Source organism: Lycium barbarum, chromosome 6 (genome assembly GCF_019175385.1).
Source record: "Lycium barbarum isolate Lr01 chromosome 6, ASM1917538v2, whole genome shotgun sequence".
Lineage (NCBI taxonomy): Eukaryota > Viridiplantae > Streptophyta > Magnoliopsida > Solanales > Solanaceae > Lycium > Lycium barbarum.
In genome coordinates this window covers 2,393,525-2,417,182 of record NC_083342.1, presented here as the reverse complement: position 1 = coordinate 2,417,182, position 23,658 = coordinate 2,393,525, and the positions used below count along the sequence as shown (strand labels likewise).

The following is a 23,658-nucleotide window of genomic DNA, read 5'->3' as shown; positions in this document are numbered from 1 at the left end:
CAACCTATGCTTACTCTCAAGCTACATTTGGCCTTTTTTCCAAATTAGTTGCAATGGTTAATTCATTAGCATGTAATGAGTCATGGTAGCAATAAGTATAAAGGACTAAAGCACTAGCAATTCTTTTACTCATTCTCATATTGATTCCAAAGAGAAAAACATATCATGAAGTTAGGAAAAAACAAGTTAGCTTATCTAGCTTAAGGATAACCATTTAAGAAGAAGAAAGCTCCCACTCGATCCATATGGAACCAACACAGAATCAAACAACTAGTCGACATTTGGAATACACAAAGAACTTGAAAAGAAAGGCTAGCATTTTAGTTTAACTAGAATTGAAAAACCAAACCAATCTACACGAAGTATAAACAATTCTGTGGAACCTAAATCAAACGAAGTTGAAAGTAACTTAATTCTCATGAATCCCCAAAATTAACAATGCATTTATTAATATTAAAGACACATGGCTACAAGTCTACTCCACAGGTCATATTATCTAAGGGAAAATCATGATTTTAACCAAAGGAGCATGAATTTGTGCTTTGCACCCTCCGGAGAGTTTTGGGAAAGAAAGCTTAGTTATCTAATTTAACGAGATTGAAACTCAACTGAATTACATGACGCTAAACAGAATCGCAAAAATAAGAAATATTTTAAGAGGAAACTAAACATCTTAATTAAACAGGACTAACGCTAATCTAATCTACCTAAAACTGGAAATATACATAATTGAAGAACAATGCTAAGACGAGAAAGAAAATTATCTTTTTGGTCGAGCAACGAACGGGGTTGAACACATATTCGACGAAAATAGTCGACTTACACTAATTTACCACAAACGAGGAGAGGACACATTCCAGCCAACCAAACCAAACAAACGACGAGAAAACACTTGACGACTACATTTCTACTTTAATAAAATTAAAGACGAAGATAGGACGAATGTGATTACCTTCTCCGTGACAGCGAACTGAGGCTATTGTCGTCGTCGAGTTTCCGAATCCACTCGAAAGCTTGTTGTCTCAGCTGAGAACTTGAAAAGAGATTTTGACAGCCAAAAAGAAACTCAAAGTTAAAAGAAGATTTTTTTCTGAGTAAATTTTTAGTAAATTTCTGAGTGGTTTAATTGTAAAGAATGATGTTTAGTAAATTTTTTTATTTTTATTTTTAATTACAAATATGATCGTTCGGTAAATTTTAAGAAACAAATAAAAAATATTCTTAACTTTAGAGAAATAAATCTCGAAAAATAGCGTAATAATTAATGAAAATATTCCAAGCTCATTCTGGCGAAATTTCAGGACTGAGAAGCATAGTGAAATTAATTAAACGAAAAAGGAGGGCCAAAATTGGGTGTCAACAACCCCAAGTCTACTTGTAAGATAAACATCAAGATTTTTAAGGGTCCCTCAAAGAAGAGGAGGTAACCAAGAACTGATAAGACAGTCAAAGGTGTACTGAAGACTCTCTTAGTTGAATATTGATGATTTACTTCCATTTTGTGAGCAAATTCACAAATATACCTCTTCCTGGGATGTTTCGGGTAAAAAAAAAAAAAAAAAACACAACTAGCTATTTTTCAACTCCTGTAACTGAGAAACAGCCTCTAGAATTTTAACTTATACAAGTAAAACCTTAGGACAATGGGTATTTTTTCACTTACACAGATGAAATGTGGCTAGCCTGCACTATTGCAACGGATCTCATTTTCAAATTCTTGACAGCCTCACATTAACCAGAATCATGTATAAACACTTGATCTATTACACCAAATCTATGCAGGAATTCATCAATCGTATTGATTGCAATAATCATTTACAATATAAAACTGGATACAACAATTTGGTTTAGTTCTGTTAAGCTAGAACTTCAGATAGAGGCTGTGAACAAACTGATCTAAATAGTACAATGAAAAAGAGAAAGATGAGCTATCCTGACTTCAAGTCCATATGTTCCCAACATAAGCCCTGCATAATATGCAATCTTTTCCCAACATAAGCCCTGCATAATATGCAATCTTTTCCCAACTTAAGCCAGCATAATATGATGCAAGTTTAGCCTCAAATCTGTTTGAAGCTAACCATTTTGAACACCTGTTAATCTCATTCTTTCCCATCACGTTACCCAGAGTCACTAGCTTCTGCAACCAGGCTAGACTATCACTCCGTCTTCTTCAGCTCTGGTAGTAAGATCTAAAGTCAGCAAAAGTGCAAAAGGTATCTAGTGGAATAAAGCATATAGAAAGTGCAAAATAGAACCTATCGTTTTTTTACTTGCTCGAAGGACATTGGCTTCATAGGGATTTAAGAAATGCAAATTTGTACTATCTAGCTCATCACAAGTCTCGCCTTTGATAACAAGCATTTCTTAGATTGCCTCTTTAAAGAAGCCGTGTTACGAGAAAATCTCCAACTCTACCATAACAGCAGCATGTATGAGAGCTGAAATATGACTATGCTCGCATGTATGAGAGCTGAAATATGACTATGCTCCTCTTGCATCTCACTTAAAACGCTTCAATATAATCAAAGATGTAAAGAGAATGCTTGGAAAAGGATTTAAGACAAAAGATTTATTTTGACGCTACAGCAAAATTCTCCTCCATATAAGAACAGAACATCTATGATCTATCTCCTGTACAAACTTATGGCAACTGCAAACTGTGTCCGTACATTGGACTCACTTATGATATACTCCCTCCGTTTCAATTTCTTTGTTAATTTGACTCAGCAAAAAATTTTAAAAAATCAAGAATAATTTTGAATTTGTGGTCTTAAACTTAAGATGTGTGTAATGTACCAAAATGCCCTTTGAATCTTGTGGTCTTAAATATGCCATGTAGGATATTAGGCGTAAAGAGTTACTAAATATAGAAAGTGGCATTCTTTTTTAAACAAAATAAAAAGGAAAGTAACACAAACAAATTGTAACAGAGGTAGTAGTTAATAGACCTGAAAAATAATCGTGTAACAAAATTTTGCAAGAGTACTATGTTAACTTTAGAGTAAACTACATATTGAGTATAAATTTTTGTTTACAGAGATGAGATAAAATTCACTTTTTGTACCTTGTGGGTGTGCGAGAGGAGGATCGACGCACTATTCTAGCGGAAGCTAGGATGAGAACTATCATTTTCATTGTCATCCAAAATAAGTTTCACTCCATTGTTCTTAAGTCCATTGACTATAGCCCAAACTTTTGTGCGATTCTTGAAACCTTTCTTCTCGACCTCCTTATTTACGTTGACATGGATCCCGTTTCCTTGTCCCTGATCAAGACCTTCGACTTTGAGACGCATTGCCAACACTTCTCCTACGATCGCTGCAGCCTTGGCGTTGCAAGTTCTACCGCACTCCAATGATTGTTTCATTGAATGTTCGACCGTCGATGACGTGGCAACTATTCGTCCGTTGTTTCTGTCTACCACATTTGCTGTGATGTACTTCAGTGATATGAATAATCTCAACATGTACCTTTTCATCAATGTCATATTTCAAAAATCCGATCTGTTAAGAGAGAGATTTATTAGCAATAACATAAATTTAATGTCAATGATCCATAAATAGAAAGCAAGATCTCTAAATCTGTAGCTTCAACTTGAATCACGACGAAAAATCCATATGCTCTATCCAGATCTTTCCAATACCAAGTAAACTTAAATCCTAAATTAAGATTTCTCCCATGATTGGGATTATATCATCAGTTAAACTTTCAGAAAAGAGAAATAACACCAAACGAAAACCAATTACCAGAAGGGTTCCAGGAAAGAGAAGGCAAAAGGGAAAAAAAGTGTATTACTATTACATGATTGCAATGATGTTTCCACCCCTGAGACGTATTTCGACCAAAATATCCATGCATATAGACATTAGAGGCTACAAAGATGCTCGCCATCACCACTGAAAGGTCGAGCAAATTCACACAACTTATAGATTTCATGGGGCAGCAATTTTGAAATACTAATGCAAGCATTAAACCTTGTCCGAAGCCAAAGCTGAAAATCTATTTCTCCCTCTACAGTTGCTGTAGCAAGGGTCTAACAAAAAAAAACTTAATCTATACATATTTTAAGCATCTATCGGCAGGAGCTAAAGCCACGGAACTAATCACCACTGTTTTCAGAATGGTCTAATTGACAATAGGGTAATTCTATAGAACTATACACCTATATCCCCGAAGTTGTTCAGGGAAACACCAGTATGGAAATGTCAATAACTTCTTACTGGACCAATATTCTCAATGGTAATCAGGAAAATAAAACTAAGGTTCCTTGCAATAATGATCGATCGATACTACTAGAAAAAACATAAATTAACGACGGACAAATTCTCTAACTAAACAGCAAAACACGTCAATAATCCTATTTAACTATCTGTTAGCAACGAGTTATTTAATCACACATTAACAACGCAGTTCGTAATATTAGTTTCCTCTCCAAATATCTTAACTCTTTCACATGACACAAAAGTGACACAACATAAAATAATTACCAAACAATAATAAGAAAAATCACTACTTTACTACCCAAATCTTTTCATAAAAGACAGAGCTTTAATTTTGTTATCTGAATCAAATGCATATAAGGTCAATGAGTTTTTTTTTTTTTTAAAAAAAAAAAGGAATTGAATAGAGATTTACCAGTTCAGAATTGATTCCAAGCTCAAGAAGGAGTTTTTGAGAATTAAGAATAGTAGCTGATGTAATTTTGGACTTAGAGCAATTGTTTTGGTCAGGGTTGCAGAAAAAAGGGAATTGGCAGCTACGATGAGTCCTCACTATGGGCTCGTGGGCTGGGTTCCGTTTTGTTTAAAGCCCAAACCTACTGAAATATGATCTCAGCCCCATTCCACTGAAATAGCCCAACATGTTTTACCAATTTAAAAAAAAAATTGTATTCTTTTTTCCCTTCCATTTTAGGAGGATTTATAGTGTTTCCACACTTCCCCTTCAGTGTGACTCGAACCCAGGACCTACCGGTCGTGGGTGGAGGTGCTTAACCACTGAGCCATCCCTCACTAAAAAAAAAAAAAAAAAAAATTGTATTAAATCCTGCCTAAGTATACTTTTAAATACAAGAAAAGTACTAATAACCCCAGGATGGAAAAAAATAAGGAAATTAAAATTGAATGGAGAAACAATCCATACCTTTGAAATCGATACATCTACGGTTAGTTATCAGATGTAGCTTCGATTTTTTTCTTCCTCGGAGTAGGGTTGTAGAAGAGAAAAGAGGAACGAGGGTTTTTTAAAAGAGGGGAATGAAAAAAAGTTGCAAGTAAATATATATACAGGGGTGTCGAAAAAATATGAAAAACCGACCGAACCTAACCATACATAACCGATTTATAGTGTTTTTTCAATAAAATCGTGAATTTTTATTTAAGCTTATAACCGTCCCAAACGATTAGGGCGGTCTTTTTAATTTATACAAAAACCAAAAAATTCCCGAACCGAACCGAATAGCCTTACATGTATGAAATATATTTTATATATTATAAATATGTTAAATTGAATAAATAAAATATATTTTATAAGTTCTGTTTCAAATATAAAAAAAGAATTTTGGCCACTAAATTTTGAGCCTTTAGTTGATTGGATTTAGTTTCAAAAGAATACCTCATATACATAGTCATACGGTCATAGATTTAGATGATTTAAGTAGGCATTTTTGGTTATAGTTAGCACTAACAGAAGTTTACCTCTCTCTTGGTCTCCTCTACTATGTTGCTTGATGTACATGTACCAAATTCAAGCTGTGATTTTTGTGGCCTATAAGCTAATGTTTGTTTTGGCTCAATTCAACATTGTTGTCTTTGGTAAGTTATTATTCTCCCTAGTCGATCTGTGAGGATTCACATTGCGATGATGCCATCGTTGTTGTCTTGCTACTTGATATAACACATTTTAGTTTAATTACTTTGTGTAGTTTCTTTAATAGCTTTTACATTAAATATTTCATAAGAAACAAATAGAAGCTTTATTTGATGATGTACTACAAATAGGTTTGTGGAAATCTGTGACGTTACATTTTAACGGTGGTGTATTCTTAGGTGACACTTTAAAACTAAAATAACCGAAAATTAACCGAACCGAACCGATACCGAAGAAAAATCAAGATGATGGGACGGTCTCAAAAAGTCTAATTTTGATTATACAAAATAAAATAACCGAAAAATTGGAATGGTATAATTTTTTTTAAAATAACTGACCGAACCGTCCCATTGACACCCCTATATAATATATAGATGGTGATCCTTTCTTCAAGTTGGCAATAAAGTGGAATGAAATCTATGACGTCGAAAATTAGTGGACGGTGCTTGTGATTTGGCAATAAAATCTTTTTCAGTAAATTCCACAAAACAGTAGAAATAGTTCCTAGGCTTTATTTGTGTTATGAGGAATAAGGATCTCTTGCGATTAGTCCTTAAATCAATAAACTTATTTGAAACAATCTCTCCGCGAGAATTAGAATTGAAAGAAATAAGATAGAGATCCTTCAAATCAATAAATTTAATTGAGACTGTCCCTCCGTGAGAATTAGGACGGAAAGAAATAAGATAAAGATTTAAACCTAAGAACTAACTTGAAATAACCTCTCCGTGAGAATTAGGATTAAAAGAAACAAGTTCAAAGTTGTGGAATAATAGATGACTGAAAATTATTATTACATATATATTTTATGCTATTATTATAGTATGTTAATTTCCCTCCTTGTTAGAATTACAAATTAATATAACTATAATCATAACACAAAATATACTAAGTAATGGTAATGATTAGCAAAATATATCATTCCAACACAAAGTATGGCACTTAAATAATATCAAGACGAGGAATAACTAAAATAAGATAATACAACATTACACCAAATTTCTTCAACTATCCCAACAAAAAGAGATTACTCCATTATGGAGTTAAAGAGAAAATATGAATTTAAGAAACTAGAAATATTGAAAAACTTGGAGAAATATTTTCACTACAAGGGAAAGAAAAGAGAAATAGACCAAGATTAACACATTGTCTTGTAAATTGTTGGATGATTTGTAAGCAAAGTGATGCTTCTATTTATAGGAAAATGTAGAGTCTCCCCCTACGAATGCATTCCTTGAAGTAGTGCTCACATCCGTGACCTTTATAACTTCTCTCTTGATGGCAACACTTGACGGGTGTGAGTACGAAAGTGGTGGTCACACCCGTGAATTTTGCAACTTCTTTCTTGTTGTCAACACTTGACGGGTGTGAGTATGAAAGTGGTGGTCACACCCGTAAATTTTGTAACTTCTTTCTTGATGCCAATACTTGACGGGTGTGAGTATGAGAATGGTGGTCATACCCGTGGATTTTAAAATCACTCCCAGTGTTGTCTTTGTGTAACTCCCACATTTAAAGCTCCACGGTTGTGACTTATGAATTCGTGGTTGCATCTACTTAATTCTTTGACAATTTGTTTCTTCTTTATTCTTCGGTAGTATTCTTCTTCCTATAGAATTTGTCAAAAAATATGCTAGAATAAGATATACTAATTCATATTTTATTTAATAACTTATTTTTTTATCTATGTTATTTTAAAAGCATGAATATAAATGTTGGTTGACCAAATATCCTTTAAATATTGAACGACTTTTATGCCCTTTAAAATTGAAATACTTTTTAAGGAGACAATTTCATGTTGGATAAAATTGTAAAATTTAGAATTCGTATTGCATACCTGCAAGGATTCGTATTGCATACCTGCAAGGATTCATATTGTTCAATTACTCTATTTTCTACTAAGACTCACACAATATCTAAGTGTTGCTAGTATCATATTTTAGGAAAACTGCTATTGTTTATGGGTTTAGTAGTATTGTTTGTCTTTGGAAGACGCACAAGGTTATACAATAATAATTGTAATTGATACTATTAATAAACGCAAAAATTCAATTCTGTACACCCAAAACGTATTTAACTTGGAGAGTATCAATTATTGTGAGGTTCCGAAGGTTTGGGTTAATTAGAAGACGGGTTGAAGGTATGGCTATTTGATTTCTCATTTTTTTATTTATATTTTTAGTTCTTAAATTGATTGTTGAAATTTGTTTGTTTCTCTAAGGTTAAAAACTGTTAGCTTGAGAGAAATATTTAGTTTAATGGTAGGAGATCTAGGTAAAGATGGACATAGAAGATTAAAGAAGACCTTTTGGGTTGCTGCTAAAGATATAGAAAGACGAAAGAAAATCTAGAAGTTGCTACATAAGACGTTATTTGACTAAAGTTTTGAAGGAAAAATTAAAGTACATGTGGACACTGAGTGGATTAAAAAGATTAAAAAATACCACGTAACTTAATAAAATAAGTTTATACAATTTTTTTAGTAGACTTATTTTTCTAATATCAAGTGGTAATTTTTTTTGGTGAGTCGGGTCTTATTCATTTAAAAAATGGATAGACTTGTTTTTTCAAAGCTACAGAGACATCTTTTTAAACGAACCAGACGATCCACTAGAAAATAATTGTCACGTCGCTATAAAAAAATATGTCTACTAAAAAAGGGTATATTTTTTTAAAGGCAACGTGATATTTTTTTAATTAAAAATAAGCTAAATAATTTTTTATAAAATTCCGTCAACGAAAAAAGTATATCTGCACCGTTTGTGTAACGAAAGAGTATACTGCACCTTTTTTTAACGAGAGATATATCTGCTATAAATCGCAAAATTATGAGGTATATTTGCACATTTCTCCTAAAATAAATAAATTTATTCGCGCATAATATTTTTTACAATAATTGAGATTGTCTTGGATTAACGTGCAACTGCACATTTGTAGAGAGTAGTATATAAAATAGCATGAATAGTTTATATCCATCAATACTCCTCCCAAAGTACAAGGAATTGTAAAACTATCTGGGTCTCTAAGCTTTTGTGGTAGCTTATTTTGAATTATAGCACTGCATTTTTCAGTAAGTACTACCACATAAACTTTTTCCAATTTCCTTTTGCTTGATAAAATTTCTTTTAGAAACTTAGCATATGAAGGCATTTGTAATAAAGCATTAATGAAAGGAATATTAATGTGAATTTGCTTTAAAATATCCAAAAACTTTGCAAATTGGTTATCAAGCATCTCTCTCTTTTCATTTTTTGTGGAAAAGGAATTGCTTCAGGAAGAGGAGTCATCTTTTCAATATTTTTTTCTTCTTTTTTCTTTTCATTTTCATCTAACTGTTTAGGGGGTGTTTCAACATTTTTACCTTCGTCTACCTTTTGTTCTGGCTGATTCTTTTCATGTCCATTTGTATATGGCTCATCAAGGTTCTTACCTGACCTTAAGGCGATGGCCTTAATGTGCTCCTTTGCATTTTTCTCCGTGTTACCTGGTAAGGGACCTTGAATCTTTTTTGATACAAGAGTTGCGAGTTGACTTAACTGAATTTCCAGATTCTTTAAAGCTGAATTTTAACTTTTCATTTTTTCATCAATAGACTTAATGAACTTGTACAAAAGGTCATCAATACTTGGATGAGCTTGTTGAGGCCTTTGCTGATATGGAATTGCTTGTTGGTAAGATCTGAAATTTGATTGCCCATGATTTTGATTCTGGTATCCAGGTGGACCCTGAACTTGTTGCTTTTGAAGGCTTTGAGAGTTTTCAGCACCATTTCGATTGCTCCATTGGAAGCCTGGATGTTTTTGTGCCAATGGACTACCAAAAGTGTATGGCTTATATCCTATGGCATTTACTTGTTCATCATTTTGAATGGTTGCTCAGCATTCCTGGTTTAGATGGTTTTCTCCATACATGTCACAAGCCTCAGATTGGTTCACCTGTTGTGTGTTTACCTGAAAAGATTCAAACTTGTGTGCCAAGGAAGCAATTTGTTGAGTTAGTGCATTTAAAACATATGTCTGATTAATAGTAGCAGTCTTCTTGATGATTACATGGTCAGATGGCCATTGAATGGCATTTTCAGAAATTTCATTCATCATTTCCAATGCTTCTTCTGTAGTTTTTTCCATAATGGAACCTCGTGCAGCTGCATCTATTACATTCCTAGAGAAAGGTTTTAACCCGTGATAAAAAAATATACAATTGCATATGTTCAGGGATGTCATGATGTGGACATTTTCTTAGCATTGTTTTTAATCTTTCCCGAGCTTGATAAACCGACTCAATGTCAGTATACAAGAAATTAGAAATATCTTGTCTTAGCTTTGTTGTTTTAGCAGGGGGAAAATATTTATTTAATTTCTTTGAGTCATCTGGTCCTATGTAGAAATAGACCCCCGAGGAAGACTTTGTAACCAAGTCTTGGCATCTCATTTCAAAGAAAAAGGAAATAACCTTAACTTAATTTCTTCAGGAGATACTCCGTTATATTTTGCAGTTTCAACTAGTTTTAAGAAATCTATGAAATGACTATGTAGATCTTCACTTAGATCACTGGTGAAAGTACAAGATTGTTGAATTGTTTGAATTAAACCAGTCCTGATTTTAAAATTGTTAGCTGCCACTGGTGGATTTCTCACACTAGATTCATAGTTGAAGTGGTCTGGTCTAGCATAATCTATTAGGATTCTATTTGCTGGTCTTGGCGCCACTTCATCAAACTGATCTTCTAAAACAAGTGGTGGGATTCCTGGTGGATTATTTTCATTTCCTAATTGTTGCTCCATTCTATCTCAAATTAAGCTTTGAGAAGATGATGTCTGTTCTTTCCTGCAAAGTCGTAAAGATCTTTCAATTTCAGCATCATAATTTGCTAACTCTTTTTTAGAAGAGCGGGTCATAAATTATCTGAAACTACAAAAGTAAAGAAAACTAAAATTAGTTCCAAAGTAGTAAAAGTTAATAAAGAAAATTACAAAGATAATACAAATGGTTAAACTAGTATGATGATATATCTTTTTTTTTGGGGGGGGGGGGGGAATTTATAAACAAATTACTAGTAATTAAGCTAACAATAAAGAGACTTAATTAACTTAAGCAATATTTAGTAACTAACAAAAAAAAAATATAATCTTATAGAGATAAAAATAGTAAGAAATTTACAATGATATTGCAAGGGAGAGTACTAAAAATAATACTGATAATATAATAATGATACAGGTTGACTATTAATGCAAATGATTAAAAAAAAAGATATAATGTTATTATTATATGTAAACCGTAGGTACACGTAGTAGTATATAATAATAATAATATGAGAGTACTGAAGAGACTTTTAGTAATAAGTATTATGAAGTAGTACTTAAAAAGGAAAAGAAAAATTATAATACTATTTTAGAAACGTTAGTACTAATAATAGCAATAATTATAGTAGCAGGAAAAAAAAATAACAATTATAATAATAGGTTCTCAAATTAGTAATAAAATATTTAATCTAAAGTAGATCTGTGCCAATTCCTGGCAACGGAGCCAAAAATTTGACGAGACTAAAGTGTATAGAATTATATGCTCGGACTCTGTCAAATTCTAATATAGTTTATGATATCGTCCGACGGAGATTGAAAAATATAAACTACAGACTTGTAGTATTTGACTACCCTGTGAGAGAATCAAATTGATGAAAAGAGGGTAGTGTCTTATATTTGTAAACTTCTTAAACAAAAGAAAAACAACTTTCGAAAAACTTTTAAGTTAAAAAGAGTTGGGAATCATTGAATTTACTTGATATTGTTATCATAATACAATCTCAATTTCTACATGTATTTCACATAAAGAATAATTGCTTATTACTAATATAGTTGTATATTGTTCACTTAAAAATCATCAATTAATAACATTCCTTGATGTTATATATATTAATTGATTGATAGCTAGTGAAGATGAAAAACGAAATAATCTTGCCCGATTTGTGCCGAAGAATAGTAAAAACCTCTTGAGATTATTTTTACCTAAGATCTTTAATATTGCCTACGACAATTCCTTCTTGAGAATTGAAACTGACGAAAGCAATATTATGCTTTTTTAATGGTAGATAACTAAAAATTACTTTTCCTCTACATATTTGTTCATTAGTTATAATATATTAATTTTGCTTTATGAGAATTACAAAATTAATATATAAATAATTAAGAGTAAAGTATATAGAGGTGATAGTAACAATTAATTGAATTCTACCATTCTAGCAAACTAGATATGAATATGAAGCGTTTCGGGACAAACATGTGTTACAATTGAGATAAATAATATAATAATATATCAAGCTTCTTCAACTATCCCAACAGTAAAAGATTACTCCATGAAGTGGAGTATTCCAATCCCAAAATATAAAAGAGAACAAAGAAACTTTTACAATTAAAATTCTAAAACAAGCTAGAATAAAGAGAGAGAGAAACCAAGATGTGTTTCTTCCGGATTGATTGATGATTTCTTGCAAACTTTGTCATCTTATTTATACACATGAAAGTCTAGATGCATATAGGATGAGGTGTTGATGCATCTAAGACGAGGTGGAAATGCATCTTCAAAGTGAATTCTAAATGCATATAGGATGAGGTGTAGATGCATCTAAGATGAGGTGGAAATACATCTTCAAAGTGGAAGCTAAATGCATCTAGCTTTTGATCTTGTGTCATCTTTCCTTCAATTTATTCTTTCTCTACTTTCCTTTCTTGTTGTCTTGTTATCCGGTCATTCTTCTTCCTGCAAGTTCTGTTAGAAATATGTGGAAATTGAATATAATATTCATGTGATTTTGTGAAAATATTATATTTTTAGTCATGAAAGTACATGAATAATTTATACTCATCACAGGTGTGCAAATGGCTAAGTAGACACTCTTTTTGAACGAGAGGGAGTGCCATGTTTGGTAACTTGTAACGAGGTAAGTTATTCAAATGTAAAATCAATATGGTGTTTGGTTTGCGATTCAGAAACTCCTATAACTAATACATGTCTAAGTTATGAGGTAGTCTATGCGCTATTTTATGCAGGATAGAAGGTGTAATAACTAAACCATTCATAAACCATTCATAACTAATCTCTGCATAAACTATTTTATAGATTCCCTTAGAACGAATCCATGCATTCTCAATACCTACGTAACTCTAACCAGGTACCAAATGACCCTTAGAGTGTCTTGTTGAGCAATGGGCCAAACGGACTCCTTTTTGTCAAAAGTGTAAAGCCCAAAAAGATTAGAAGAAATTAGGTCAGCCCAAACCAAAAACTGAGAAATCAAAAAGCACCGACGTCATAGATTTCATTTCACTTTATTGCCAATGCCAACTTGAAGAAAGGATCACCGTTCAGATTATCCTTAGGACCTCCATTTAACCGTCAACGTGCACTCTCTCTTTCCCACACACCTCGTATATATACTTTACTTGCAACTTGTTCTCATTCCCCTCTTTTTAAAAACCCTCGTTCCTCTCTTTTCTCTACAGCCCTAATCCCACGAAATAAAAATCGAAGCTACATCTTATTACTAACCGTAGATCTATCGATTTTAAAGGTATCTATTGTTTCCCGATTCTATTTCTATTTCAATTTTTTACTAGTCTTGTATTTTCTTATTATTCTTAGATCTCTATTATTACCTGTTGTTTGTTTTTACCTTTTTTTTTTATCTTGGTATTGTTGATGCTTGTTTTGTTACTGCCTCCTTTACATTTTTAATCGATCCGAGGGTCTATCGGAAACAATCTCTTTAGGGTTAAGGTTGTACGTACACACTACCCTCCCCTGACCCGACCCGGGTTTATTGTTGTTGTTGTTGTTGTTTATTCTATTTTTTTTGGGATTAGAAATCGTATATTTGTGGCTTATTTCATATTTGCTATTTTGATTGGTTTTTCGGAAACAGCCGCCCTACTTTTCAAGGTGGGGGTTAGGTCTGCGTATACTCTACCCTCCCCAGACCCCACATGGTGGGATTATACTGGGCTTGTTGTTGTATTTTGATTGGTTAGATTTAAGATATCTGATGTTGTTTTTATTTTTGTTGGTTCAGTATCTTGTTGCATCTAATAGTGCTTCATAAAGTTTGAGTAGATGAAGGTCTTTCGTAAACTAGTTGATAAAATAAAAAATAAGACCTTACTTGTGGGATTACACTGGGTTTGTTGGTGTTTTTTTTTTTTTTTTTTTGATTTTGATTTTGATTCAAAATTGTATATTTTTGATTTGGTAGATGGGGTCAGATGCGGCGAAGAAGAGAGAGGCTCAGAAGAAGGCGGCAGCGGCTGCTAAGAGAGGAGGTAAAGGTGCTGCTGCATCGTCAAAGGCGGCGGTGGCGGCTTCCAAGGCAGCAGCGGAAAGTAACGGGGTTAATAGTTTGAGTAACGGAATAGGGGATCTTAAGATATCTGATCGGAATTGTACGGGTGTTTTGTGTTCGCATCCTCTTTCAAGGGATATTCGGGTCAGTTTTTTGTGTTTGGATCTGATATTTACTGTGTGATTTCTCCATATCTGTTGTTTTGGGTTTGTTATTGTATCTATTGTTGTTGTTAATAGGTGCTTCTGATACTTGTTGGGGTTTTGCTATTTTTGATTGGTTAGATTTTTTAGATATTTGATGTTTTGTTTTGGGTTAATGGTCAAAAAGACGCTTTAACTATCACTTTTTCGCGGTTTCGCACCTGTGTATTAAAATACACCTCGAGTTTAGGAAATATCGAGGTGTGTTTTAATGTATACCTAAACTCGGGGTTTGTTTTTAATACATAGATGGTGATACTTCTTCAGTTAGGAAAAAAGGAACAACGAACAACTGATAGTTGGGGTATGAAACTCGCGAAAAAAATGATAGTTCAGGTGTGTTTTTGACCATTAGCTCTTTTTTTTTTTGGGTTCAGTATCTGGTTGCATATTATTTTGCTGCTCAAAGTTTTACTACATGTGTCTTTGTTAAACAAATTGCTAAGATTCAGAAAAATGCTTATTTTGGGTAAATGTTTTTCCAGAAAAATGCCTATTTTGGATAAATGTTTTTGTATATTTTTATATATGACAATAATAGCAACTACATATAAAATCCTAAGTAGTTTGGGTTGGCTATATGAGTCTACAATAATTGTTCTTCTCTATTTGGATCCATTCCTATCTGTCTGATCATGTGGAGCTATATATTGTTTTTGCTTGCATATGCATAGGGAATCAAGTGTTATGGTTCTTATCCTTTCATAGTCTCAAATTTTTCATTATATGTGGTTGACTGTTCAAAATATTTCGTGATTTCTTAGGCTTATATTTTTTTCATTTTTTTTGCCATCACTGCATCCTAATGGCGGCTTTCCATGGTCTTGTTGAGTGATATTCCAACATTGTTTTAATCACCATGCTGTAAAAGAAATACAGTCATAAAGAAGTTGCATATTGTTGTCAAGAGGCGTACACATTTGTAGCATGTACTTATTATAAAGTGTAATAAGTCATATAACTTAGAAGAAGCTGAAGGTCTCAAGTTCGAAACCCCCTGGGTGCAAACAATTTCTGATGGCCATTGGACTGGGGAAACCCTGAATTACCCGTGGTGCACTTGCGGGAAACTCCTTGCCGATGGCCTGTGCACCCCTGGGATTAGTCGGGGCTCAAAGAGACTCGGACACCCGGCGCTAATCAAAAAAAAAAAAAAGAAGCTGAAGATTAAGATGCAGTACTTTTGCATTCTACCTTTTCATTTGGGAATATCATTGGTTTGTTTTGGTATTATTTGTGTTACAGATAGAATCTTTAACAGTCACTTTCCACGGACACGATCTCATAGTTGATTCTGAACTGGAGCTCAACTATGGCAGGTAAAACTTGTTATTTTCTTGTATTTCTGTGTACCTCTGCTTGCCTGATGTTCAAGTTCTGACCTCTTATTTTCGCAGACGTTATGGTTTGCTGGGACTGAATGGCTGTGGGAAGTCTACTCTTCTTACTGCTATAGGACTTCGGGAACTTCCCATACCAGAGCACATGGATATTTTTCATCTTTCCCGGGAGATTGAAGCCTCTGATATGTCCTCTCTCGAGGCCGTCATTAATTGTGATGAAGAGAGGTTGCAATTGGAGAGAGAAGTTGAAGCTTTGGTTGCGCAGGTCTGATGCTGTTTACATTAAATTATGCTGGCATTATCCTATTCTCAATTTTATCACTACTGTTGTTTCTTGACTTTGGTTATTTTATTATTTTTACTGTTGGTACTTGTCTTTCTTCATTATTTTCATCGTAGCTTTGTGGCATTTCTTTCAAAACTGTTCTGAAAAATGATTTTCTTGAGCCCATGGTCTTATCGGAAACAACCTCTCTACACCACAAAGGTAGGGGTATGGTCTGTTTACACCCACCCTCCCCTGACCCCACTTGTGGGATTATATTGGCTATGTTGTTGTTTGATCTTGGTTTTCCTTTTGGATAATAGACTAATTTCATCTTTATTGTAGGACGCTGGCGGCGGAGAGCAACTTGAACGGATCTATGAGCGTTTAGAAGCTATGGATGCAGCCACTGCTGAAAAACGTGCTGCTGAGATCTTGTTTGGTCTTGGATTTGATAAGCAAATGCAAGCAAAGAAAACACGTGATTTTTCTGGTGGTTGGAGAATGAGGATTGCTCTTGCGCGTGCCCTATTTATGAATCCAACAATTTTGTTGCTTGATGAACCCACAAACCATCTTGGTAATCTTCTCTTGCCTTTTTCTAATTCTAGTAGAGTAGATCTTTCACAAATTACTAGGGTTTGCTCGTGCTAGATATATATATGGACGATGTGCAGTCTTACATGTTGATTTATCAGTTATGTAGTGTCCTAAATTGAATATAAATGGCATCTAAAGAGGTTCATGAAGTCTTGGATTTTTCACATAGTGTCACAACCAATCAGAACTAATCTGTTGTTAGTCCAACTTTCACACACATGACGTCCAAGTGTGAACCACATAATCGGGTTATATGTGTGGGAGGGTGATGTTTCGTATAATATCTTATATTGGTTATAGAAGGGCATCAAAAGGAGTCTATAAAGATCTCAGTATCAGTACTCTTCAAATTTTCTTGAGATTTTGGGTTAGACACTCTGTTCTCTCACAGTTTACACATAAAGATACCAGTCGACACCTTTATGCATCGTTGCAGTCCGATTTCAGCAGCTCTCCTGACTGTTTTTATGCTTCCTTAGTGTTAATTTATTAAAAAAAATCATTTAAATTGGAAAGGAAAAGTCTGCTTACTTTTAGACTGATGGAAAACATTAGTTCATTCACGTCTCTTTTAGGGTTGACATGTGTTTATTCTTCCTGAATGCAGATCTAGAGGCCTGTGTGTGGTTAGAAGAATCCTTGAAAAATTTCGAGCGTATTCTGGTTGTGATTTCACACTCGCAGGATTTTCTTAATGGTGTTTGTACCAATATCATCCACATGCAAAACAAGAAGTTGAAATTCTATACAGGAAACTACGACCAATATGTGCAAACCCGTTCAGAGCTGGAAGAGAACCAGATGAAACAGTACAAGTGGGAGCAGGAGCAGATTGCTGGAATGAAGGAATATATTGCTCGCTTTGGTCACGGTTCAGCTAAACTAGCCCGTCAAGCACAGAGTAAAGAGAAGACATTGGCTAAGATGGAGCGTGGTGGGCTCACTGAGAAGGTCGGTAGGGACAGCGTCCTGGTTTTCCGGTTTACTGATGTTGGCAAACTTCCTCCTCCAGTTCTACAGTTTTCGGAAGTCTCTTTTGGCTACACTCCTGATAACCTCATCTACAAGAACCTTGATTTTGGTGTAGATCTCGACTCGAGGGTAGCACTTGTGGGCCCCAATGGAGCTGGAAAGAGTACACTGCTTAAGCTGATGATAGGAGATTTATTTCCCACTGATGGCATGGTTAAGCGGCATAATCACCTAAAAATCGCGCAGTACCACCAGCACTTGGCTGAGAAGCTAGACATGGAAGTGTCAGCTTTGACATACATGATGAGAGAGTATCCTGGGAATGAAGAGGAGAAGATGAGAGCAGCAATTGGGAGGTTTGGCCTCACAGGTAAAGCTCAAGTAATGGCTATGAAGAACTTGTCAGATGGTCAACGTAGTCGGGTGATTTTTGCATGGTTGGCTTATAGGTGCCCTCACATGCTGCTGTTGGATGAGCCTACTAACCATCTCGATATTGAGACGATTGACTCACTTGCAGAGGCGTTGAACGCATGGGATGGTGGGATGGTTCTAGTTAGTCACGATTTTAGGCTCATAAACCAGGTTGCCCATGAGATATGGGTATGTGAAAACCAGGCTGTGACACAGTGGAAGGGTGACATCATGGACTTCAAGAAACATTTGAAGAAAAGGGCCGGATTGGGCGAGTAAAGTGAGAGATTGTGTTATATTAGAATGTGATGGTATCACTGTTTCCGCTTGGTTTTTTAGTGCCAAGGGCAATGGTGAAATCAGCACGGCCCATCACGGGCTGAATGGAAGAAAGTGAAAGTTCTTGATCGCCAGTAAGACCTAGTAATGTTAGCTAAGACCATGCCTAGAGCCTGGTGCTAGAGAGAGGAAGTGATTGAACCATGGTCACCCACCGTTTGAACTCTGGTTGTTATTGTTCGGGCTTAGTCCACTATTTTTGTTGACTCTCATTACATATTCTCTTAGGTTTTGGAGAGCATACACTGTAGCGTATCCCTTATGTTTATGTCATCATTGTTTCTATTGCTATATTATTGCTATATTGTACTTCAGATTTTGGGATTCTGAAAGCTATTATGGATTCTTTGAACCATTTTAAGGCCAGTATATCTGTTTCTTTAGTATAATTGTTGAAATTATGTTTGCCCGCTGTGTGCACAAAATGGTCTATACAAATGATTGAATGCAATGTGAATAGTACTGCAATGTGAATAGTGGGTCATGTCAAGCCGTGCTGTAAGTAAAATAGGAGGTTGTTACGCCATTGTCTTGCTCATCACACTATGGAGTAAAACTGAGGGAACAATTTCTCTGAGGAAGAAAATAATGAAATATCCTCTTTACTCCAGAACTTGTTCTGTAAGGCACGTGCTAAGTCCGTGTCAAGCAAAATTTTCTTTTCACTTCTTTAATACTTTAACTTTCAGTTTGATGACGGAACAAAAAAAAAAAAAAAACTTTCAATTTGGTGAGATTATTTACTTCAAATCAGATGTGGAGTCAAAACTTGAAATTTATGAGTCTTGAATTCTATTTTTTAAAGTTCTTTAGTCTAAATTAATAATTTAGTACGTATTTAGTGAAATTTTAAGACAAATAAAGAGTTTGAATTGAAGCGTTACAGAATCCGGTCAAATTCGTAGTTGACAATTTAACTCCGTCCGCTTCAATTTTTTTTTGTGTTTAGAAAATTAGTTTTAACAAGATATTTTAAAGATAACTGATCTTGACTAATGACATTGTCGTTATTTTCAACACCACATGGCTTCATTTAATAATTTTTAAATAATTGAACCTAAATATAATTTGTTAATCATCCTACACACACCACATGGCCTCATTTAATAATTTTTAAATAATTGAACCTAAATATAATTTGCCAACTTACACTTACCTCAACAATTCTAGCTACTTGTTATTTATTGCCTCTTGTCAGCACAAGTATCACTTTAGTCTGTCCACCGAGACTTAGCCTCACTTTAGGTTCAATTATATTTAGGTTCAATTATTTAAAAATATACACTGTAATATATGTTTAAGGTGGAGAAAAGGTCATAAATAGTCCCTTATCTATAGGAGTAGGTCTAAAATGGTCCCTTAACTATATACTTACCGGTTTTAGTCCTTTAACTATTCAAAAACTTATCAAATTTGGTCTCCATCTATTTTTTTATACAAACAGCGTACAAACTCATAAATCTTCGTGAGATTAATCGTTAAACCATTCTTCAGACCTATATTTCTCTCTCCCTGCTTCTTTTTCCTTAAGTTCATTCTTTAACATCAACTTTTTTCCTCAAGTTCTCTCTAGCGTTTCGTAACCGACGAACAGCGTCGGTTAAAACCGACCCAGCCCGTCGGTTTTGTTAAAAAAAATTAAAAAAACTAAAGGTCTCACGTTGTTTTTTTTTTTTTGAAAATTAAAGAATGAAATGTAGGAACTTGAAGTCAAACCCGGCTATGTTCCTTGGCATTAAAGGGCTGTTCCTTGGCATTAAAGGGCTTTACCACTAGACCACTGATATTTTTTGTTCATATACTTACATTGATTTAATTTATACTGTTTTTTCGCTCTAAAAACCGACGGACTCCGTCTCTGTCGATTTTTTATAAAAAATAAAAAATAAAAAAAAAACTGACGGACTCCATCAGTTTATTTTAGAAAATAATATAACAAATAATTATATTTTTTCGCTCATTTTTGTGCAAAAAATAATCGACGCAGTCCGTCAGTTTTCTTAAAAAAAAATATTTAAAAATATTATTGAAAAAGCCGACAGAGTCTGTCGGTCTTTCCATCGGTTTTTTCCATCGATTTTTTTTCTGTCGATTTTTACCAGTTTTTTACCAGTTTTTACCAGTTTTTACCAGTTTTTTTTTTCTAAACAAGAGGAGCTTGAGGAAAAAAAAGCAAGGAGAGAGAAATATAGGCCTGAGGAATGATTTAATGATTAATCTGACGAAGGTTTATGAGTTTGTACACTGTTTGTATAAAAAAATAAACGGAGACCAAATTTGATAAGTTTTTGGATAGTTAAAGGACTAAAACCGGTAAGTGTATAGTTAAGGGACCATTTTAGACCTACTCCCATAGATAAGGGACTATTTATGGCCTTTTCTCGTTCAGGGTGTTCAAAAGTTAATATATGTACATAAACACATAAAATTTATCCTAAATATACACTGTAATTTTTTGTCCAGGGTGTTCGGGTGAACACCCTGGGCTCTTGGTACATCCGCCCCTGGGCTTAATAGTCTCCAACTTTACCCGAACACCCTGGACTCTTGGTACATCCGCCCCCAGTGGCGGACCCAGGATTTTACACAAGCGGGTTCAATTACGACGTAATAAATGAGGATTGATAACCAATAGTTTAAGCAGAACAATCCCCCCCCCCCCCCCCCCCCCCCCCCCGCCCTTTTTTGGTTAATAATGTAATCTCAAAATAGACTTATTTTAAACTCAACCCTCAATTTTTTTTAAAACAACTTGAGAAAAAAAAATTACAAAGAACCTATTACTTTTTTTTTTAAGAAAAACTATCTAATTAAAAGAGTTTTACTTCAACAAGAATTAAAAAATCTATTAACTCTATGTAATTTAACAAAATTCATTCATAATGACCAATTTTGTTATTTACGAACAAAAGACGATACAAAAAAGTTGTAAACTAAAAAACTAATATAAACTGATTAACTATATTAAAATAAACTATATATAATTTCAACAAATATAGTTGCATCTTTTAGCAAAAAAACTATAAAAGAGAGTATCAAAATTCATTTTATAAAATTTTAATTTCTTTAAGGTAAAATAGATTTTATATAATTATTTTTTATTGAATTTGAGTAAGAAAACAAAATATAAAAGGTGACATTGGAAAAAAAGAAAGACAATATAAAGGCTAGCTAGTTGACCACCAATCAACATTAACTGACTTTTGTTGGCCAATACTTTGATCTTTGTAGCATAGCAGGAAAATTGGCCAAAAGTAACAAAATACAACATGCAGCGTGTCTAAAGAGGTTCGATCCCGCATTCTGAAGGTGTATTTGAACCCACTTGACCGCTGCGCCAGAGCCAAGCTTTGTGTCTAGTGGATTCAAAAGGTTTCATATATTAAAATGTGATGATGATTTTCCCTACATAAACAGTAGATTTACCGACCAAGTGGGTTCAATTGAATCCACTTGGCAACACGTGGGTCCGCCCCTGTCCGCCCCGGGCTTAATAGTCTCCAACTTCAAATCCAAAGAGCTAAAGTTTGAAAACTTCAAACCAAAAAGTTTAAAGTTGGGAATTGTCAACTGCATGTGCTCACTGCGTATTTCATAATTGATTAACGTGAGGAGGGGGTGGGGACCGGGGGAAGAAACACATTTATTAAGCACTTTGAAAAAACTTGCTAGGCTTTGGAATAGTACAATTAATAGATAGTATAATTAGTAGTTTTTCCATTTTTAGGGCTTGAATCCGACCCAATCAAATGCATTTATATAATTTAGAGAGTTCTTACTCTCTTTCTCCTTCTCTTGTACTCCAATGTCAATTTTCCACCACGCAATTACGCAGAAAACAAGAGTAAATAAAATAAATAAAAAAGTAAAAGTAGGATGAAGTGACTCACTCAAGTCAGTAACTAATTTTATTACTGATTATTTAAGAACTTTCCAATTATAAGAAATTAAATTTTCCTTATATACTCTAGTAAAACAACATAAAGAAATGTACATGTAATGCATGCAACAACTCAACCATGTTCAGGACCTTGGAAGAAGAACAATCAAGAAATAGAAGCTACCATTCTAAGGGAGGATCTATTATCCCTCTCTCCAGCTCCTCGTCTAACAGTCAAGAACAAACAATAGAGCGATTCGACAAGAACGATTAGGTCATATTGTATTGATCTTTTTAACAATGTTTACAGACATTGCACTACGTTTCTGCTCAATTCTTCGCTGCAATCGCTTCGCCCGATCCACACCTTCGGCGAAAAATTGCAATATGCCCTACCAGCTACAATACTCAAGTTTTAGAATATCTAATTTAGGATGATAAGATGAGAAAACCAATTAACGCTGTCGCTTAACTTGAATAGAGACTCAATAAGATTAGTTAATCCAAGTTTCATGGGAGTGAAGAAGCAAACTTAAGCTAATTAAATTTTCTTAGCTTGTTTTTTTCTCTGCTCCATTATTTTAACAACTTTTCACCATACTTGAACTCCAATTAACACCATTATCATCAAATCTTGATTGATCCATCTTATTCCCTTCAAGCCATTGTTCATGAGCCAAAATTCCCTCAAATTTACTTGGCCTGCATGGCACTGTAAGTGCACCGTCATGATCAAAACCATACTCCTCAGCAGCTTGTTCCAAGAGCTTCAAGAATGAAGGGTGTGTTAAGCATTTCAATGGCACCACAAATCTCTTCAATTCATCCTCATCCACAGCAATCACAGCAAAATGCCCTTCCTTAACGTCCTCTGGCACGCTATGCGAGGAGTCGTTTTGATCTTGTTGGTTATGCTGATGCTTATTGTTATCGAATTCGGGTGCCAATCTCCTCACCATTGAAAGACTCCTTTGTAACTTTTCCACCACAATTTTCAAATTCACTATCTTGTTCATCTTTTTCTTCGCATTGGTTCTTGCCATTTTGATAAAACAATGTCTTTTTTTCTTTTGATTTTTTTGACTCTAGGGGTTTTGTTTTTTTTGGTCTTTTTGTAGGGTTTTCTAATTTGGTTTGCTTCTTTTAAGTATGTTACACCCAGCTTATATAGTGCGCGAGCAAGAAGGCATAGCTCAAAAATAGCACCCAAGGTGTGACTTTACGTTAATGAAGTGTGCTAGAATAAAGGTGGATCCGGGATTTAAAGTTTATGGATTCTTACAATAATTTCAAATTAATATACAATTAAAATTATATATACACACACACGGTTTAGGTAAAAGCTATTGAGTTCACATAAACTTATGTTTTTGGATGAAATTTGTCTCTTGTTGAGAATCATGAGGTCTCAGATTCAAATTTCAATAGAGGCGTAAAAA

At 34.2% G+C, this 23,658-nt stretch overlaps 3 protein-coding genes and 1 non-coding gene across 5 annotated transcripts; 2 read left to right on the top strand and 2 right to left on the bottom strand.

The window, feature by feature from the left end:
• Positions 1 to 1,703: 1,703 nt before the first annotated feature.
• Positions 1,704 to 5,220, bottom strand: LOC132600446 (uncharacterized). 2 transcript variants are annotated; one of them, XM_060313621.1, is made up of 3 exons: positions 5,146 to 5,220; positions 3,068 to 3,506; positions 1,704 to 2,179 (listed from the first exon to the last, which is right to left on the bottom strand). In XM_060313621.1, the coding sequence occupies exon 2, from the start codon at positions 3,488 to 3,490 to the stop codon at positions 3,104 to 3,106; it is 387 nt and encodes a 128-aa protein (XP_060169604.1). In that variant the 5' UTR covers positions 3,491 to 3,506; positions 5,146 to 5,220; the 3' UTR covers positions 1,704 to 2,179; positions 3,068 to 3,103. The 2 variants fall into 2 exon arrangements, with proteins under 2 accessions (XP_060169604.1, XP_060169603.1); XM_060313620.1 differs by lacking the exon at positions 5,146 to 5,220 and adding an exon at positions 4,639 to 4,785.
• A 4,867-nt stretch (positions 5,221 to 10,087) lies between these two features.
• On the top strand, positions 10,088 to 10,194 carry LOC132601013 (small nucleolar RNA R71). Its single transcript, XR_009567465.1, has one exon. It is a non-coding gene; the product is annotated as a small nucleolar RNA R71 (small nucleolar RNA).
• Positions 10,195 to 13,278: 3,084 nt separating this feature from the next.
• LOC132600445 (ABC transporter F family member 1) lies at positions 13,279 to 18,705 on the top strand. The gene is made up of 6 exons (XM_060313619.1): positions 13,279 to 13,438; positions 14,117 to 14,347; positions 15,652 to 15,725; positions 15,804 to 16,014; positions 16,360 to 16,594; positions 17,222 to 18,705. Exons 2-6 carry the CDS (start codon positions 14,117 to 14,119, stop codon positions 18,277 to 18,279), a joined length of 1,809 nt encoding a protein of 602 aa, XP_060169602.1. The 5' UTR covers positions 13,279 to 13,438; the 3' UTR covers positions 18,280 to 18,705.
• A 3,937-nt stretch (positions 18,706 to 22,642) lies between these two features.
• Positions 22,643 to 23,439, bottom strand: LOC132599456 (protein SMALL AUXIN UP-REGULATED RNA 51-like). Its single transcript, XM_060312831.1, has one exon. The coding sequence runs from the start codon at positions 23,260 to 23,262 to the stop codon at positions 22,801 to 22,803; it is 462 nt and encodes a 153-aa protein (XP_060168814.1). The 5' UTR covers positions 23,263 to 23,439; the 3' UTR covers positions 22,643 to 22,800.
• Between the last annotated feature and the right edge of the window lie 219 nt (positions 23,440 to 23,658).

Excerpts from the sequence above, each read along its gene's own strand:
- LOC132600446 (XM_060313621.1), bottom strand. The coding sequence starts at position 3,490 with ATGACATTGATGAAAAGGTACATGTTGAGATTATTCATATCACTGAAG.
- LOC132600445 (XM_060313619.1), top strand. The coding sequence starts at position 14,117 with ATGGGGTCAGATGCGGCGAAGAAGAGAGAGGCTCAGAAGAAGGCGGCA. Across the intron at positions 14,348-15,651 it reads CTCTTTCAAGGGATATTCGG|ATAGAATCTTTAACAGTCAC; the intron begins GTCAGTTTTTTG and ends TTTGTGTTACAG. Across the intron at positions 16,595-17,221 it reads TGAACCCACAAACCATCTTG|ATCTAGAGGCCTGTGTGTGG; the intron begins GTAATCTTCTCT and ends TCCTGAATGCAG.
- LOC132599456 (XM_060312831.1), bottom strand. The coding sequence starts at position 23,262 with ATGGCAAGAACCAATGCGAAGAAAAAGATGAACAAGATAGTGAATTTG.